Genomic DNA, 20585 nt, shown 5'->3' with positions numbered 1-20585 from the left:
GTAAAAGTACAAGTTCTCTATCAAAAAAGTGACTTGAGTAGAAGTTGAAGTGCTCTTTAAGCACCACACTTAAGTAGAAGTACTAAAGTATTCAACATTTTTTGTACTTAAGTATTGCAAGTAGTTTATTTTAAAATATACTACTCAAGTACTAAAAGTACTGTATGTACTGTAAGTATTGTGTTATTTAGTTATTAAAGAAAGCAGTCATAAGTTTGAATAGCATATTGTTTATATTATTTCAAATGTTTAGCCTAAGGCTGTAGCCAAAGGAATTAACAAATATTAAATATATTATATTAAAAATAACAAATATTAACAAATACTGAAATAAAATGTACAATTATCACACTGTGCAAGTAAAATGAACATCTCCAGCACAGTAACAATTAAAGCCCCAAAAAACATATCACACACTAGCTAGTAACATGTGTGATGTAGTGGAAAGTTAGCAAGCTAGCAAAATACAGATAAACTAGCAGCTTCACATCACAGGGTCATTAGCGTACGTAACTAACGTAGCCGTAACTACACACACTGTAACCTACACAGTCTCCGTAGCGTGAGGAATTCACAACAGTAACAAGTAACGATGCAGCACATAAAAAATTTATCTGAGTAAAAGTATTTCATTCATTTAAAATATGTACTCAAGTAAAAGTGGAAGTATGAGAAAAAAATAATACTCCAGTAGAGTACAGATACAGCCTTTTAGTACTTAAGAAGAGTAGTGAAGTAGTTCTACTTAGTTACTATACAGCTCTGGTTTAGTTTCCTGTTTTATTTTGTAGGGTCATTTCCCATGTGTCGTGTCTTGTTTGATTGCCTGCGATGTATGTTTTCCCACCTTATGTGATTGTCTGCACCGCCCTGATGTGTTTCACCTGTTCATTAGCCCTCATGTCACCAGTGTCTCATTATAACCACAATTGCCACAATTAACAATTATAGAATAATGGCAAATGCTAAAATACAGTGTAATAGTAGTCCAAGTATTCATCTATCTAAAGTTAACTAACAAACAATTACCCTTAGCCACCATAAGCTATAGGTCATACCAGAACAAATAAGGCTGTAGCAGCAACATTTCTAAGTGTATTTAATTGAGCAAAGGTGTGTTTTATTTCGTATCAATTCAATATTTGTAAGAGAAGGTTGTGTTGTTAATTTTTTTCAAAAGTAGCCTAATCTTGCTTTGTTATTAATTTTTTTTGCCTATAAACAGGGATATTTTATTAGAAACGTTAGAATCAGCCTTTGCATGTGTAAAATGTCATTACATCTGATCTTGGTGTCCTTAATGGTGGCTGCCACACAACACATAACTGATACATGATAACTGCCTGTTTTGATTTTAAACCAGCTGTCCTGGACAAATTGATATTATTCCCTGGGGCTTTCCTTTCTATTCCTGTTTCAAATAGCTGAGGACTTACCAGAGCTAACAAAGTAAAAGTGACTCTAAAAAATAAAATAGGGGGGCAATAATTGCTCTGTCATGAAGAGGAATTTCTGGAGTGTCTGTAGCTTCCTCCTCAGGCACCCCTCCCATACTCTCCCCTAAATGGGAGTGAGTGAGTTCAAAAAAGGGCTGGACTTCCTTTAATTTACTGCAAGCTTAGAATGGCTTGAATTTTGTCTCATGAGAGCCGGAATACAGTCTAACCTTTTTAGCAACGCGCTGCTGCTGCTGGTGGTGTCACCATAAGGTGCCTACTTGACCTACAGACTCAACAACAGTGGAAGAGGACACTCAGCTTGATGCTCAGAACATGGAACCAAACTAACTCTGATAGAACAATCTCTCCTTTTCCCTATTTGCTCTTTTCTGAATTTCCTCACTGCCAGGAGAGCTTTATAGAGCTGAACACATTGGAGACCTAAGTCAGCAACCTTGTGAGTTATGCATGCTTGATGCCTAAGTCTTAAACGCGCATGCCTGTTAAAGCTTGTTCTCCGAGTGTGTGCAAGTTTTTTTTGGAAGGTATTAAAATGTAAGGACGTGTCTCACAGGTCTTTTTTATCATCTGTCTTCTCTTTATCTCTCAGAGAAGTCATGGTCCCCTCACTGCACTGGCTCCTGCTACTGTGGGGACTTCAGGGACTTTGGGCACAGGACTATGAAGAAGACTATGAGGAAGAGGTGGTGACCACCAAGAAGAAGAGCAGACTAAATCCATCCAATTCCATACCGCAAAATGGCAAATGTAAGTCTAAAAGTGCTTTTTTTTATTCTGGGGGTTGTTTTATTGACTCTTTCCCACTGATGCTCTTTCTTAAAAAAAAAAGTGGTGTAGAATTTGTGCAGGCAGCACATCTTTCACTTTTTTCATCACTGGAAAAAAGCTGCTGCCACAGGTAAAAAAAAAATAGAACATGATACTCAACAAGGACATCGCTGGAGGATGCAATCCACTCGGATTGATCATATCTCTCAGGCTCCTCAGAGCCATCCATCTCCTGTGTGACCGTTCAGTGCTCTGTTACCCAAATGTTTTATTCGTTCAGAATCCTGTTTCCCCAGGCGCATTCTCTCTGTGACATATTTCCGTGAAGATTAATGTGATTTATCCTCAGCCTATATTAGATCTGTGCCCTCCTTCCATTGCTGAAGGTTGGTGCAGCAAGTTGAGTTACCCTTATTTTCTCTTCAAAATTATATGTCACACACATGAACTTACCACACTCGTACTGAAAAGGCATCAGCCTATAGAGAATAAACAGTCAATAAATCACCTTTACCCCTTCTGAAGGCTCCACAGATGAAGTTTTCTCCCTCACTCATAAAATCCATTTGGCTGTGATCAGTTTAATCTTTATGTTTGGCTGGATATGAAAGTCTTTTGCTCTGTCGATATGAAAGTATAAATGACATATCTTGATCGAAAAGGTCTAGACAACCAACTTGTCAACTTGGTGGTTTGTTAGGTTTGTTATGAAGCCAAAACGGCAATCATCTAATAATGAAATTCATTTTAGGACAGGCCCTCCTTTTAAAAAGCCTCTAGGCTAGCTGTTTCCCCTTGTTTCCAGTATTTATGCTAAGCTAACAATATCTTTAGCATACAGACCTGAGTGTGGTATAGATTTTCTCACCCAACTCCCAGCAAGAAAACAAATTGTATTTCCCAAAATGTCAAACTATTCCATTAATTCCTACTATCTCATTGTTAATAAATGCCTATCTCCTCTTCCTTGTCAGCACTAATTGATGAAGATTGCAGTTTGGAGTTAGCCTTCCTGATCGACAGCTCAGAGAGCGCCAAGGACAACCATGCCCAGGAGAAGCGCTTCGCCTCAGACGTGATGGACCGGCTGCAGAGCCTGCGGCTGCAGACCGGCCGGGGCCTCAGCTCCCGGGCTGCCCTCCTGCAGTACAGCAGCCATGTCATCATCGAGCAGACCTTCAAACAGTGGAGGGGCATCGCCGACTTCAAGGCCCGACTAGCTCCCATCACGTACATTGGTCACGGCACCTACACCACCTTCGCCATCACCAACCTCACCCGTATTTACCTGGAGGAGTCGGATCCCAGCAGCATCAAGGTGGCCGTTCTGCTCTTCGACGGCATCTCGCACCCCAGGAACCCAGACATCTTTTCAGCCGTGGCCGATGCCAAGAACCAGGGCATCCGCTTCTTCACCATAGGCATCACACCTGAAGCCAACGAGGCCGCCAATATAGCTCAGCTGCGGCTAATTGCTAGCTCCCCAGCCTCACGCTACCTACACAACCTGCAGGACCGAGGCATTGTGGATACATTTATGAAGGAGATTGTAAGTAAAAAATAAACTTATTTTGCTTTGTCTCAGATTCGATGCAGGATTGTAGATGGTGAAATTGGTAACCAAATTTAATTCGGAAGCAGCTTTCTGGTTTTCGATGTTATGCATGATTAGTAGATTTTGAAGAATAGAAATAACATATCGTTAGTCTTACAAAACAAAAGTAACATTTATAAGCAACAAAACTCAGCTTTTGCTTTAATGCCCATAATGTCTCTTTGTTTAACAAAAGTTACAAAGAGTCTCGCTGTAAGTGTGACTAGATTGACTCTTCCCTATTAATGGAAGTTTTATTAAATTGAAATTTTAGCTTTTTTCACAAAAGGCATTGTAACTGAGATCTTTCTCATTTACAAAAATCACTTGCAAGATTGTGCAAATTGCATGTATGTTTGATAATTGTTTATTCCCAGTAATGTATGCCAGGTAGAAGTTTCAAAAATCCATTATGCAGTGTGACTTTTCCAAATGTATCAAATGTTACTGTCTTTTACGTCTTCATGCACCCAATAATAACTTCCTTTGCGCTGTCTTTGACACCACCACCACTGCTTGATTTCTTGTATTATTGCATCCCTGATGTACACCTGCTACCTGCTGCCATAGTAAAAGGTCTGCTGTCATCACAAAAGTCATCACTGTAAAATGAAATTCACTCTGACATCCACTCAGTTGGCCAAAAAATGTGTATATATATATCTATCTATATATTTTTATTTATTTAAAATTGTTTATCTTACTTTCAAAAAACGACGTTAATTTCCACTGCGATAATTTGAACATGTGCTGCACAGCAACATCCTGCAGACACAACCAAGCTGTTGGCTGTAACATATGCTCCGCATTAAACCTATTTGCGGGAAAATCGGGTGCAGTAAGAGCAGAAACCCAGCAAGAACATGTATGCACGCTACATCATTCAAGCAGCTCCTCAAGCCCCACTTCAAAATCAGGCTTACTGTTGACACAGGTGGTACCCATCCAAATATGATAAGTAAAAAACTTGCACTGAGGCTCCTACAGCATTGAACCTGACATCCTGCAATTCTGCTTGCATGCAAGAGCCCGGCAGCAGCAGCCAGTCCATAAGCCAAACTTTCATCTCTTTGCTCTGCATATGCAGCATCTGTATGTCATAAGCATGTGTCTCTGTCTCAGCTGAGAAACTGTCTTTTATCTTCAGTCTCAGCATTCGACTGCATCGCTCCGTCCTCTAAGACTGTTTGTGTTGTCTTCAGACACCCCTGCTTACCACAGAAACATCCTCTGGATGCTTAGCGAGGCTATTACACTGATCAACGCATGTGGTTTGTGTTTAGTCTTGGTGTAATTTTGACCATTCCCCCTTGTGAAGAAAATGTGGTAAGCGTTGAAGAGAAAAGCAACCTGTAGGGTGAATATCGGGCTATTCCAAGAAATGCAGGATGAGGGTCCTCTTGCAGAATCAGGTGGAGGAGGTTGAAGGCTGTTTGACAAACTGAGCCCAGGCCAGCTGTGAACCAGTTTAATTGGGTGTTTGAGTAGCAGGTATGTTTGGCTCCAGTCTGGGGCGAGTGAATAAAAAAATTGAGGTCACTATTGATGGTAGCTTGGCTATTTAAAAATGGTGGATTTGTGCAGGATGTCCCCTGTCGCACTACTAAAGATTCTCTCTGAACAATCAGTGGTCTGCAGCATTTTTCACTTCCTAATGTTTTAGTATTTGCTCCGCTCTCTTGAAAGCTAGACTGAGGTGTTACCAAAAAAGTACTATCCACAACTTTTGCTAATGGAAAACCAAAAAAGAGTTGTGAGCAGTGCCATACCATGCAGTGGAAATACGGCATTTGAGACCAGAATCAAAAGCTTACCTCAATTTTTTAATTAAGCTCATATCATTTTCTATGATTTTTCTGTAAATGTGTGCTGGTTGGGTATAAATAAACCAGATGATGAAAGTCTGAAATTCATCTTAATATTCTTGTGTTTCTTGCTCCACAGACGGCGCTAGCAGATGAAGGGGTAAGCCTCAGGACTGTGGTCTTTCTACACATTTCTTGATTTTGGTCCCCAAAAAGGCCTGTCTCACTCTTCTTTCCCTGTGTTTGAAGTGTCCTCTGGCCCAGAGCAAGTGTGCGTGTGACAAGGGTGAGAGGGGAGCCAGCGGCCCTCCTGTAAGTATCCTTCTACGCAGTATTGGCCTTTACAAATTGTTGTTTCATTTATATATTTTACACCATCCATCCATCTTCGTCCGCTTATCCGGGGTCGGGTCGCGGGGGTAGCAGCTCCAGCAGGGGGCCCCAAACTTCCCTTTTCTGAGCCACATTAAGTCTGAGGCCAGGCCAGGGTGGAGATATAATCCCTCCACCTAGTCCTGGGTCTTCCCTGAAGCCTCCTCCCAGTTGGACGTGCCTGGAACACCTCCCTAGGGAGGCGCCCAGGAGGCATCCTTACCAGATGCCCAAACCGAATATTTTACACATTTACACAAATTAATTATTTTATGTCTTTTTCGTTTATTTAATATTGAACTATTTGGGGTTCCATATTGGCCCTCCTCTGCCACATACAACATGATTAAAGTCTCTGTTTTTAAAAACCACACGTAGTCTTCTGCTGCCCCTAAAAGACAATTACTCCCAAACTGGCTCCTTTTTGAAGCACCATAGAGAACGACACAGCTGACAAAGGCACCCTTGATGCTAACAGGTTACATATTTGCAGGGTTTTTAGAGGGTTTAGTAAATCATGTGGTTTTGAGAAGCTCTGTTTCCCTGCAGCAGTGAGAGTAAAGCAAATACCTTGCATTCCTGTTACATTTTATTGGGAACAGGCCGAAACAGATATTTACATGGGAAGTCCGTAGGATCGTGTCTGTCGAATGAACCCAGCTACTTGGGATTGTCTGAGGACGCACGCTCGGTGGAAAAGATGTTACATGCATGAATTTCTTCGCCTTCCAAAGCTGTGTCGTGATGTGAACACATCTTTCATTACACAAAGGACAGCCACAATTAGACGTAGTGGTTTTGCTTTGATGTTTTTTTCACAGGATGAGAACAGAGTCATTACCCCGTTGAACCTAATGCTCTGAACAAAAGCTGTTTCACATCACTGGCAGCAGGCGCACACTGACGGAAGCAGCGTGTGCAGACAGAGACATACAGACAGGGAGATACTTGAAAGATAAGAGCATGCACAGTCCGCAACCCACATACATGAAAACAGAGAGACAGACAGTTCTGTTGAGTCCTCATGCAGACATCTTGAAGTTCCCTTTGACTCATCTGCTCCCAGACTCAATGGCATTTATCCATGCTGCACTTCAAACATGTTGCTTCCATGAGGCCTAGGCAGAGATGTTCACAAGTCATTTTTTGGAAGTCCAAGTCGAGTCTCAAGTCTTTGAGCTTGAGTCCAAGTCAAGTCTCAAGTCTTTGAGGGGCAAGTTCAAGTCAAGTCTCAAGTCTTTTGCCACGAGTCCAAGTTAGGGTGACCAGATGTCCCAGTTTGGCCGGGACAGTCCCAATTTTAAGTTGCTTGTCCCGAGTCCCGACAAAAGCCTGTCGGGACGCTAAAATGTCCCGGTTTACACCAACCACTATACTTTACTTTTACTTTATACTTTATTAGTCCCATTACTGGGAAATTTGTCTTGGACACCGTGCATAGTCTAGTCATGCAAAGCAACATGATCAAAGTACATAAAACACATGTTCAAAATACATAAAACACAATAATAGATCATTCACACAATACAGCATCCATTAAAACAAATAAGATAAATAAAAAAAAAAGAAAAGCACAAGAAGGCAGTTCACAGTATTTCATTTCTATTTAGCGCCTTGATTGCAGTAGGAACAAAGGAGTTTTTTTTTTTTTTTTTTCGATTAGACCTGCACATCAAGACCCTATACCTCCTTCCCGAAGGTAATAATTTAAAATTGTCATTCAAGATATGCATATCGTCTCTCACAATTTTCTTGGCATGATTTAGAATTGAAGCATCAAATAGCTCTTGGGGTGATCGTTCCCCCACACCCCCTATAATTTTGAAAGCCGTGTGCACCAATCGTCCCAACCTTGATTTTAATTGGACAGTCAAATTACCATACCATGCCGTAATACCATATCTGATCAAACTCTCAAAAATAGACTGGTAGAACAAGTACATAATTCTCTGATTTACTCCGAACACTTTAACCTTCGTAAAAAATATAGTCTCTGCTGTAACCTGGAACAAAGATTGTTGACATGAGAAGACCAACATAGTGCATTATCTATATAAACTCCCAAGTACTTATGTGAAGGTACCTGTGCAATGATATTACCATATATCATTACCGGACTATGGTCTCTTACACTTCTAGGATCAAAAATGATCTCTACAGTCTTGGCTCCATTCAGTATTAAGGAGTTATTATCGAGTTGCGAGTGCGAGTTGTTGACTCTCACTTGTTGTGTGCGATTGTTCAGAAAGGAATAGAGCCATTTAATACAGTATGGATTTACATTAAGTTCTTTTAACTTTGTGGTCAGCAATCTAGGATTCAGGGTATTGAACGCTGAACTAAAATCAATAAAAAGTAAACATATGTCGGCAGACTCGAGTCCCTATCTCTGGGCCTAGGTCACAGAAAAGTGAGCAGCTACACTACAATGTACAGCTATTGTTCTCCTGGAAGATGAAAACTGACCATGTCCTCATACCTAAACAACAGAATAGTGTGATTGCCAATAACTCCCAAACGACATGCATCATATCTGTATGGTAAAATGAACCTCAAGCCACCAGCCAGTAAGCTTAGCTTAGTATAAATTCTGGAAAAGGGGGATAACCGCTAACCTGGCCTCGTCCAAAGGAGATATAATCGGCCTACTAGCACCACAAAGGCTAATTAACAAGTTAGTCTATCTGTTTTCCCCTGCTTTCAGTCTTTATGCTAATCTAGGCTATAACGAAGATCTTGTCATGCTTTTTCCTTTAAGATCTGAAGATGGCGCACAGTTTCTGAAACATCATTCTATGCTGCATACCCTTTATTCTGAAGTGCTCCACATTTACACATTACACTTGTTTTCTGCCTAATGGTGCTTCCATGACTTTCTCTTCAGGGAAAGAAGGGCCGTCCTGGAGAAGATGGAATCCCCGGCACAAAAGGACAGAAGGTGCTACCTCGCTTAACCTACAAACCTTCTCCCAGTTCAAGATATTGCTGTTAGATACCAGGAGGGTTGCCATTCCTTATAAAACTAAAATCCCTCTTTCCCTTAGGGTGAGGGTGGGCTCAGTGGACTTCCGGGTCGGGAAGGATCAGAGGTGAGCTGAGGGTCTCAAAATAAGTTGTTAAGATTTAAAAGTTTGGATAAAAACTTTTCAACTTTTCATTTCTTTCCACTTTCACATGAATCATTGCTCTACATTAAAAGAGACAAGTCTTGTTCTGTGGTCTGTGTGGCAGTGTTTTGGTTGCCTGTCTCCTTCTGACTTAACAAAACTGTTTTGTACACACAGGGAAAACCTGGATACAAAGGAGAGAAGGTATTGTATAGATTGTACTGTACAGTCTCTCTATATGCCCCCATTGTTTGTCAAAGTATCGGATTCCAACGCTTCCAAATCTGCAACAGTGAGAGACACTGGAGAATTGTTTTTTCCAGACCTGATAAAGTGCCTTGATTCACAGAGAAGACTTTGGAAAGATCAAGGCATTTGTTCTCCTATTTTTCATCTGTGTTTAATGTCAAGCCTGTATGCAAGTGTATATATAGTTACTTTTCTTTTAAAGGAATTTAATTACATAATTTCATTAGTTGTTGCACACCAGCTCCTGGCTGGGATATTTAAACCTATTATTCCAAGCTAATTGTTCCAAGGAAAGGAATTCTGTTTCATAAATTTGAAATTATGCAAATGATGCTATGCTAAGGACTTCACTAAACTGCTTTTTCTTCTCTTACAGGGAGAGAGAGGGGAGTGTGGCACACCTGGAATTAAAGGAGACAGAGTATGTTGCTCTTTTACATTTAATGTTGTAAGAACTTGAAACCAAGTTCAAGAATACCTTTCTGTTGCCATTTTATTTTTTGTTTTAGTCATTGCTTCACTGATGAAGTCAATAAAATTTGCCAGAACTCACTTACCCATTTTTATCAAAGGAAAATTTGATTTAAGATTTAATCCCCAGTTGAAGTTCATTCTTCTTTTTAACCTATATATTTTTTTTTATTTTCAACAATATCATTAAATCTAACACAACTCCTTTAAGATGAACGTATTGTTTATGATGACCGTGGATTAGGAATTTTAAGCAATTCTTCTTTTCTAGGGTCCTGAAGGTACCATTGGCCCAAGAGGAAATCGTGGACTTCAGGTGAAATCTACCATTCTTTTTTTTAATCATAGAATCCAATTGACCCTTTGCTGATCCCCATGCCCCTTTGGTTATTGCTGCTACATTTATCAAGCTATCCATTCTAGCATGGCAAATATGCATTTTACAATTCTCACTAGAAAATGTTATCATCTGTAGCTAGCTAGCTAGTTGCACAGAATAACTCTGTACTGGTTGAAAACTTCAATCACTGATTGGGGGAGGGCCCGTTTATACAATTGTGCCATTTTCATTTCAGCTATGTCATGTTCAGGGTATGTCATATCCTTATTTATCTACAATAACTGCTACATTGCAATGTCCATGTGTAACCCTCACACACTTATTCACAACTCAGGGTTCTCTTGGTCCACCTGGTGATGTTGGACCTGAAGGTGCAATGGGTAAAAAAGTAAGTATTCCTCAGTCATGCTTTTTAAATCACTTTTGGACATGCTTGAACCAAACCTCTGAAATCTGGGAAGTATACAAATGGAAACCAAGAAAGAAGTAAATCAAACGTTCTCCACTCCAACTGGTGCCTTGCTTTACATTTTAGTAAAGCATCAAGTAAGAACACATTAGTGACATAATAAAGTGTTCTCTCTGTTCCTGAGAGTTTTTCTCAGAGTAACATTACACCCTTGAAGTTGACATTTAAAATGCGCTAAGATTAAATCAATTTAACATGGGTATAAATATCACAAATGTCAAGTAGCCCTACTAACTGATCGATGACCACACGTTTGAACACTTATTTGTGAGTTATGATCCATCAGCAGTGGAACATTTGAAACCCTTCTGAAGTACAGAATCTCATCTGTTATTACCTTGTCAGCCTATTTGTCTGTTCCTACTTTTTTTTTAAGCACCCTCTCTCATGTTATAGCTGCCAATTCTGCCATGAGCCCACACTCCCCACCAAGCGCTCCCTCCTTAATTATTTTGGGAAAAAAAAAAAATGTTGATTGTCTGGCAGTCATTCTATATCACCTGAATGGCAGACTAATGTCTGCCTTTAAACATTGTCCCAACTTGTCTGAAAGGGCAAGGGAAATGAGGAAAAAAGTGCCGGTATGCGCCTGCTAACGTTTCCACACCCTCTTCACGCCTTTTAGGTGCCCTACTGCTGCACACCATGGCCCTGATTTACGGCCTCTGAGTGAATAATTGCATTCTTTGGAATACCAATAAAGTTTTGACCTAAGGAATGAAGGAACCCCATGTCTAAAACTCCACTTTAAAAATAGTTAATTATTAAAGGGTAGAAAAAGCAGTGTGTGTTAGTGTTGAGTGGCAGGAACTAGACTGGTTTGCTGGTTTTGGTCCTCTGCAAACCTGGACAGCTCTACTGGCGTCCAATCATGTCAAAGTGATGCCTTGGGCCCAGGAATCGGACTACTCAAAGCTGTGTGTTTGTGCCTATATTTGTGTTTTGGCACATGTCTGTCCCTGCCTGTCTTTTTATAGGGGGAAAGGGGACTTCCTGGGCCACCTGGAATCCAAGGAGAAACAGGGATTGGCCTTCCGGGACCCAAGGTAAAGTCTGACACCCTGTTGTTTAAGAAAATTAAGTCATGAGAACATAATAATCCACCTGTGTCTCACCCTGTACATGCACTCATCTCGCTCCCTTACACTACACAGGGGGATGTCGGTTACCAGGGGCAATCAGGGCCTCCTGGTCCTCCTGGACTTGGTGAGCCTGGACCATTGGTGAGTAAGACACACACATAGCTCATACCAAGGCCACAGGTGGTTCCAGTCTAATATTAATTTATCCATCGCTAAGCCCCAGCCCCCAGTTTCTGATGCCACTGTATACCTGTCAAGCTTTCCATTCTAGCATGGCACATATGCAGTTTAAAATAATAACATGGCGGATCTACCATCAGAATTCATAGTGTCACTAGCAGATTTTAAAGCCAGTCCTAAACTGACTTTTTTATTTTATTTATTTACTTTTTCTTAAGATTATTTTTTGGCATTTTAGGCCTTTATTTGACAAGACAGCTTAAGACAGGAAATGGGAATGGGAAAGAGAGGGGGAATGACACGCAGCAAAGGGCCACAGGTCAGAATCAAACCTGTGACTGCTGTGGTAAGGACTGAGCCTTTGTACATGGGGTACACGCTCAACGTTGTGACTTTTCAATGTTTTCCGATAATTTTAAATGAGTACCCTGATTGATATTAAGATGCACATGATGGCTAGGTACACGATATAGCTAGTGTGTAAAGACTGAGGCTAAAGCTGAAGCTCGTGTCTCAGGCAAAAAACAGCATCTTCACCAGTTGATGATCCATATGGAGTACATACTGTAGGAGCAGCATTGTTGTTGTATTGCATGGAGAAGCTAGTTCGCCCTAGTATTAAGGTATATAAAAGTGTATTAAAGAGTTGTTTGTTCTGATATATCCTTGGATGGATGCTAACTACAGAGAAGACGTAGGCCTAGTTGGACAAGAAACAAAGAGATTCGATTTTAGTGTTAGTATGTTTCACTGGATGAGGACTAACAGCATTCATGTAGTTGCATTACACAACATACCCAATAATGGAAGAGACGCACACAAAAGTTGTTTTTCTGCATGTGAAAACGCCTTCACTGATGATTTTGGGAACCGTAACTTCGTTAACAAGTTTAGCTGGATCGGAAAATGTCCCCAAGTCATGGGAAGCTAACATAAGCAAAAACTTTAGTAGCATCTTGGCTCCCACCTAGTGGAGATGCCAGTCAATACAGTCAATTGCGCCATTTTCATTTCAACTATGTCATGTTCATGGTCTGTCTGATCCTTGATCATCTATATTACTGCTACTTTGTAACACCCATGTGTCACTAGGGCTGCTTGATTATTGAAAAAAATCATAATCACGATTATTTTTGTCAATATTGAAATCACGACTATTTAACATGATTCCCTGTGTGAAACTTAAACAGTGAAACAGGTAAACAAATCAACAGTGCAAAACCTTCAACTGTGACCTTTCCCTTCATACTTTTCATTCAGAACACAAGACAAAATAGGAGTTTACAACAAAACATAATGTGAAAAATAATAATTATTTCTCGTTACTCTGATTTTGTGATCATTAGGAGACCAAATCGCGATTAAAATTTTGATTAATTGCACACACCTTTTCCCAATTCCGCGAACATTCAATTGTTAAAAAGGTCTTTTTTTATGTTCTTCCAGTAGTCGTTTACATGTTGGTTTTTTTTACTCAGGGGCCTCAAGGGCCACAGGGAGTCCAAGGAGAGAGAGGACCGATAGGAGAAGGTCTCCCTGGACCAAAGGTGAGTTAACAGTTTTTCCTGGGAGGCTCGTGCACTCCAACCAGTTAATAGCTTTGAACCCTTTAGACCCCATGTCATGCTTTCACCTTCAATTCACCCACCTACCCACCGACCTGCGCAAAGACCCCGTCCGTCTGGCCTCCAGATTCCACAGTGTAGTGATAGGAAATTGACAACGTGTATGGTTACAAGAGATGATAACACAACACAGAAGTTTCATAAATTCCCATACAGCAGTGCAGTATGGCTCTCATTACCTCCCCGTATGTTCCGATCCATTGATCGTCCATCTCTGAGAACATGCCGGCAGATGCAGTGATGATACCGGAAAATAGCCAGGATGCCCCGAGACGTGACCGAGTGAGTGACTCATTGAGAGAGGAAAGAATGAGTCTGTTCCTGTGTCTGTTTCCCCTCAGGATGTACAGACACGCATACAGATACACAAACACACACACAAAGGTGCACACATGCTCTTAATCCAAAGATTAGGCATGTTCATTGCCACAGTTTATTCCATTCTTTCTTCTTTTGTGACTTCCTTCATCATGTTTTTATATATATTTTAAAAAGAAGATGCTCATATCTTACCTGGGAATTTGGGTTCTCTTAGTAGCCTGAGGTGCAGTTTTCATTCTACAATTCTAACATTAAACATGACAGATAACCTGCAGACATGCAGACAGTTAAATTAAGTGTGATTAAGTTAATGGAATGTCTTGAGTTGATAACAAATGTAATCACTTTTTGGGTATGTTACAACACTAACAGGGTAGGTGTACATCAGACGGCATAGAGGTGAAAGTCCGACTTTTTCCACTTCTCCATATCTGCATCTAATTTATCATTTGACAACTTTCCTCTGATATGGTAAGAGCTATTTCCCCCCCTTGTACAGGAGGCCGTGTATCTTGCACCCTCAGATTGGCCTCGGGGCTGCCTTTTTCCTCAACAGCAGATTTGGCCGCAGACTCGCAGTTGGCGTTCTTGTTCTAAAGAAGCGTTCTTCACATAACATGTCCCAACAAGCTCCATGGTCACAGGAGCTCCGCAGTAATTTTATTCTTTTTCCACATCATTATCACCTCGGCTTGTGTGCAAAACTGAGAGATCACATAGTTATGCCATTACATCTATAATTTTTGAATCTGACAATGCAAATGCAGCATTACTATGCTGATCAATGCACTTCTGTGTTTGTCTCTGTATTTATGTTGTCCTTGGAAGACAGGAATGTGTTCTCAAACGACTTCTCTGCAGAGTCATATACAGCCAGACATTATGCTGCACTCTTTCTTTCTTACTGTCAACTCTGATTACTCGTCTAATCCCTCACTGTATGGCTATTCCTGCTTTTTCTGGTATTTTAGGCTTACAGGTATATATCCTCTCGAGACACATTTTATGAGATGTGAGCTACTCTTTTTCCTCATAAAATGGTCGGTAACCCTGACTACTGAGATGGGGTTAAAAGCAAGAATATGCAAATATGGAGATACCTCAGGTCTTGGGCCCAAACCTGCCACCACTTTTGGTGCAGTTGTACCCAATGAGCAGTTTACACGGTACAAACTACAGACTAAAAGTGAGACAATATGTAACTGTTGAAAGAAGAAATAACACATTCTTCCTCTTACAAATGAAAAGCTGAATTCATAAGAAAAAAAACACACTGTTAGTACTTCATCACACTCTGCCACAACCTTATTTTGTGTGGTATAACCAGTAGCTTATGATGGCTAAAGTTTAATATTGGCAAACTTTACATGGATACAGTATTGCTGTATAATAGAATTGCATGTGACAAGACATGTAATTCTATCATACAGTAATACAGTTACATAGTCTCACTTTAAAGGAAGCACATCTGAGTCTGATTTTGGAAGCATCCTGCGACTGTCATATAAAACTTTTACTGAACTGGCTGGAAAACACCTGAATAGGCATAAAACGTCATGTTATCTGGAACAGTAAGCTGAGCTCATTCTAACATTGTAAGTTTCATGTGATTTTCATATGCACAGCATAACACGGCATTAGTCTTGTTTCTGTTAAGTACACTGTAAGTCTAAAATGTCCACATTGCAGCTATGCCCTATGATGTCACAAATTACTCACATTAAGTCATATTTCTGGGAGGCACAGAGAAGCCTTCCCCCTTAGGCGAGGAATGTTGAAACAGCCCTCTAATGACAAACTCTGGAGATACTTTACATCAGTTTATATAGTAAATGTCAAACATCCAAAGGGACCAACAAGGGAAAAAAAACATTTTGGGTTAAGGGGTCTTTAAAGTCCGATGTGAGACTTGTAATAACTCACAGTGACTTTGAAGGGCATTGCGTTGGTTTCTGTGGTAACAGTCTGCAGTAAGAATTTACTCACGCTTGGTGCCAAAACTATCCAACATGAAAATTGTCTCCATCTGGATACTGTCTCTGGAAACAGTCAACATAAACAGGAATTAAAAAAGTCATGTTTTTACCAAGACATCAATCAGAAAGCACATTTGGCTTCTATATAGTCGTGTATCTATTTGTACCGGGTGATTCATGTGGATATCGGATTAAGTGATAGAAGTGAAAGTAAGATATTCCATTTGTCTGATTTGTGACTGATCAAAGAGACAGGATGGCATTTTCTAGCCTTCCCTTAATCCCACACATGCTCTTACATTGTCAGTGTTTTCATGTATATTTTCATGTATATTAACAAAAGGCAAAATGCAATAACGTCTGTCCATCTTCACAGGGAGAGCGAGGCTTGGCGGGGCCACAGGGGCCCAGAGGACAGCCGGGCGCTGGAATCAGAGGAGACAAGGTAGGAAGAGTTCAGAGTGGCTGTAAATAAGACGCCTGGCTGAAATGCCTTCACACAGGCATGGAGATAAAGCCAGAGTCCTGCTGCGAAGAAGAAGGCTAAGAGTTGTCAGAGCCACCGGTGAATGCATTCAACACGGCGTTATATACGAGGTCACAGTCTACAGGTGATGAATCAAGGTTAAAGCTGGATAGCGTAGGAGGAGCGCAGCTTCACAGTTTTGGGCTGTGGGAAAGCTAGCTCTGCACTAGCACGGTCATACAATCACAGAAAGGTATTCTCTCTACCTTTTCAGGATGTGTTTGCAGATCTTTACAGCCATCTGGCAATCTTTTAACTCACAGATGTTGGTGGGACATGACATGAGTTGATTTGAATTGTGTGTTCAAGTTACATAATTCATCTTATAACACTGGCGTTAACATTCAGGAATGAATGATGAAACCCCAGAAAAAAACAGAGGTCTTTAATAACATAAAGGTTTTTACATTGAAGTTCCCGCCACAGATCGTGATGACAGTTTTACTGCAGCCTCGTGGTGAAGTTCATCACCGATAATTGCAATGTTTTTGCGTAGTAATGACAAACCAGTACCTAAAGGGATTTTTCATAGTTTATTATGGTAATGTTGAATGTGACAAAATAAAAAAAAAATCTCATGAAGTTATCTGTATGTAAAGATTTTACTGCACAGAGAATCTTTTATAGTTGGGTGCTTTCCACATGAAATAAATCCTTTAATGTCCCAGTTCGCATGCAAGTGGGATGCTAAGTAAGTAAGTGGCATACTATCAACACTTACATGCTGTTATCATCATTAACCTCCATTCTTATCTGCACCTGTAGGGGGATATTGGCCCTCCAGGTTTTCCAGGGCCCCTCGGCCTCCCAGGAGCAGGCATACAGGGCGAGAAGGCAAGTACTTAAATAAAATGACTCCCACTTTGGCTTAAACTGCCATACAGTTACAATTTTGCATGTCATTACTTGGACCCATACATGTACTGTACATATCAGTCTTATTTAGGTAGACTGTACAATAATTATTAGGGTGGGAAAAGGAGGCTTAACCTTATGTTTCACTTTTTTTTTAAAGCAAGACTCTTTCTAGCACTAATACTGTAACATTTTCCTTGGACCCTTCTTTATTTATTATTCCAAATAATAGAAATAAAGCTGTATTAGATAAGATGATGTGGCCTATGTATAAAGTCAGTCTAACTGATTTGACTATTTTGGAGTAGACAGTTTCCAGCTGACAGCTGAGCCAAAGATCACTTCCCTGATATCAGAACAGAAGTTAATTACTGTCGGGCTGTAAATAAGCCATGGTTTCATTTTACGTCACTGATACTGAAAGTAAAACAAAATAGTAACATCACAACTGATGCTGAACTTGAACTATATTGTAGGTTAAAGGGGAACTCCGCGGATTGAACGCATAAAAGTATGTGTCCAGGAGTACTATTGCATATGTGAAACCATTGTATAAAGCCTTTTGTGTTTCCAGAGGGGACTGTGTGAAATCTGATAAATGTCCTCAAGGGACTTGAGTCAGCGTCAGCTGGGTCTGAAGACTACAAGTTAAAAAATGAAAGAAATCTTCAGGTGTAGCGTTAGAAAGAAGTGAGCTTACAGTACCTCTGTAGCTCATCATGTCTACTTGACGCTAGCAGCTACATAACCACAACTAGCATAACACACCTCCAAACTACCAGCGGCCAAGTTGCATTGTGGGCGCCAGATATTGAAAGGAAGAATGTGTGGGGAAAAAGGATGATATCTCTGGGTCTTCTGCATCAAAGCCCTTTTTTTTGCCTTTTTTTTTTAACTGTCTATCATAAGATCAACAATGTTTTAGGAGTGCAATGCTAAATCGGGGCAATCCTTTTTTACCTTAATAATGGCATGTTTAACTTCACTGTAGTGCTCGTTTCTTGTATGAAGCAGAATACATTCAATGAGTAATAACTATAAAGAACCAAGGGCATTACGTGTTTTTCAAACTTGACCAACTCAATAACTCAATAATTAGTTTGCCTAGTGTTGATTTTTAATAGATGTCATCTCTTTTTATTACTGCATCCATTTATCCTTGCAGGGCATGGAAGGACCAAGGGGGCCACCAGGTAGCAGAGGCCCACAAGGGGAGGGCTTGCCTGGAGCCAAGGTTTGTACATAGACTCACAATGCTGTTTAAATCTAAAGATGTGCCAAATCAACGCCATCAATGCCCACAGTTTGCACACAAAAAATAAGACTACTATTTTTTCATGGTCTCGGATATCAAAGCTACACCCCTGTGCAAAATGTTAGCCACAGTGTATATTAATACCTGGGATAAGTAGATGTTGTCACGCTGTCTCTTCTCACACAGGGGGACCAAGGTTTGCCAGGTGAGGTGGGCGCCCCAGGAGAGAGAGGGGCTGGGGACCCTGGAGCAAAGGTGAGCAGCAGCAACCCTTTATATTTTTACAGTTCTTAAATTTACCAATCCATAAACTGACACAGATCCTTGAATCTGTCCTCAGGGTGAGCCAGGATCAACTGGAATGTCTGGTTTGCCGGGCCTGCCAGGGGAGGACGGAGCCCCTGGACAGAAGGTAGTTTAAATCACCACCTATTGTATCTACATGTGTCCGTGTCCTCCAATGTCAAACCCCTGAAAGTAATGAAACGTGTATGATTGTGTCTTTAGGGGGAGCCAGGCCCTGTAGGTCTCAGAGGGTCCGAGGGGGCACCTGGAATTGGCACCCAGGGTGAAAAGGTAAAAAAGTGACATTGCCTGCTCACTTTTTTGCGTGTCTTGCACTAGAACTTTGCTGACCTGTATATAATAAGTAAAGTCACAGCTGTCAGAGTAGTAACTGTATTCCTGATATGATCTTTAAGGGCGACCAAGGCCAAAGAGGAATAAGGGGCTTGACTGGTCCACCTGGCATTGCTGGACCCTCAGGACCAAAGGTGAGGTGCTATTGAATAATTGTTTAAATTAATGAATTAATTAAAAATCCTGTCCATTGGCCTGGAAGGGCATACATGGTTACGCGTGATGACGAAAGATAATTTATGAGTTCATTATTGTAACCACTTGTCTTGCATTATTTTCTTCAGGGAGAACCAGGGGCACAAGGCAGGGGGGGTTCCCCTGGTCCTCCGGGTCGTTTCGTCGCCGGGCCCAAGGTAACTACTGCCAGTGATTGCCGTATTCCTCATTTGAAGAGATAGACAATTGTTTCTTAAAACAGTTTGGAATCAAGTGGAAGACTATTTTCACTTGTGCCACAGTGTTGTAATGTCAGCAGTAGTGGAATAGTATTCAGATCCTTTACTTAAAGGTGCCTTGCGAAGTTTTCTAATAAACAAGCAGATTTCATTGTTTATCACCAAAATGCATGTGTATCTTTACAGCCTAGTTAGCATGCATTTCCTTCCTTTTTATTTTAATTTAGTTTGATTGCTAGCAATCTTCTTCTTTACTATGTAAAATCTTGGTCGCTATTGACAATAACTTGGCTATTTAAAACTTGCGGGTTTGTGCAGGATGTCCAGTGTCACGCTAGTGACCATTCTCTTTGACCAATCAGTGGTACGCTGCACTTAAACACTTAAACACCCCTTTTAAATTTGGTAAGCTCACTGGGAACCTAGATCAAGGTGGTCCAAAAAAACATTTTTGTCAATGGAAAACCAAAACAGAGCGAGCCAAGACCTACCAGGCAGTGGAAAAAAAGGCATAATGTGCACCACTAAAGCACAGTGTGAACTAAAACAATAAGGGACTTAAAAGGACCTATGTAACATGCTGAACAGCTGAGCAATGGTATGATTTATTACTTATGGATACTTGTGAAAATGTACTTTTATTAACTTTACATTTCAGATAATATTATGCTAACATGGTGCATATTCTTAAAGGTGCCCTGCCATACAAAACCGTTTTTATTTGCATTTTTTTTTAAATATGTTAGGTCCATATGTGTTTGTGTTATGTTGTGAATGTGAAAAAACTGCTACCTCCTCTGTCAGCTCTAGCCACTGAAAAGAAATTAGCAGAGAAATCAGGCCAATTACAAAAGCTGGTCGGTCTGGCATCATGTTGCCTGAGCTCATTACTATTCATTAGCTCACCCAGTTGGGCTGGGTAAAGGATTCTGACAGCCAGGCTTTCATTGGCTAGCTGTTAGTCAATCAGATTCAAACAGCTTAGCTTGTTGAATATTAATGAGAACTGGCAAAAATCGAGTCTTCCTGCAGGCTTTCTATACCACGCTAGAATGGTTGAAACAAGGTAACCAAGGCTTTTTAACCACAAAAAAAT

The 20585-nt window shown here is 40.6% G+C and overlaps 1 protein-coding gene across 3 annotated transcripts in view; it reads left to right on the top strand.

Moving 5' to 3' along the window:
• LOC114550850 (collagen alpha-1(XXVIII) chain-like) overlaps positions 1-20585 on the top strand; it is a 37881-nt gene that overhangs the window by 7011 nt on the left and 10285 nt on the right. For 2 of the 3 annotated variants that reach the window (XM_028571768.1, XM_028571770.1), the window contains exons 2-22: positions 2050-2207; positions 3203-3777; positions 5767-5787; positions 5877-5939; positions 8884-8937; positions 9044-9088; positions 9284-9310; positions 9732-9776; positions 10098-10142; positions 10501-10554; positions 11613-11681; positions 11790-11858; positions 13376-13444; positions 16196-16264; positions 17111-17179; positions 18366-18434; positions 18642-18710; positions 18796-18867; positions 18963-19031; positions 19157-19228; positions 19379-19447. In XM_028571768.1, coding sequence (XP_028427569.1) covers positions 2050-2207; positions 3203-3777; positions 5767-5787; positions 5877-5939; positions 8884-8937; positions 9044-9088; positions 9284-9310; positions 9732-9776; positions 10098-10142; positions 10501-10554; positions 11613-11681; positions 11790-11858; positions 13376-13444; positions 16196-16264; positions 17111-17179; positions 18366-18434; positions 18642-18710; positions 18796-18867; positions 18963-19031; positions 19157-19228; positions 19379-19447 — 1852 coding nt within the window. Of the gene's footprint in view, positions 1-1636; positions 1897-2049; positions 2208-3202; positions 3778-5766; positions 5788-5876; positions 5940-8883; positions 8938-9043; positions 9089-9283; positions 9311-9731; positions 9777-10097; positions 10143-10500; positions 10555-11612; positions 11682-11789; positions 11859-13375; positions 13445-16195; positions 16265-17110; positions 17180-18365; positions 18435-18641; positions 18711-18795; positions 18868-18962; positions 19032-19156; positions 19229-19378; positions 19448-20585 lie in introns of those variants that run through there. The other variant, XM_028571769.1, reaches the window with a different exon arrangement.

The sequence above is a fragment of the Perca flavescens genome, chromosome 24 (assembly GCF_004354835.1).
Source record: "Perca flavescens isolate YP-PL-M2 chromosome 24, PFLA_1.0, whole genome shotgun sequence".
Lineage (NCBI taxonomy): Eukaryota > Metazoa > Chordata > Actinopteri > Perciformes > Percidae > Perca > Perca flavescens.
The sequence above is the reverse complement of the archived record's forward strand: the minus strand, read 5'-3'. Positions and strand labels throughout refer to the sequence as shown.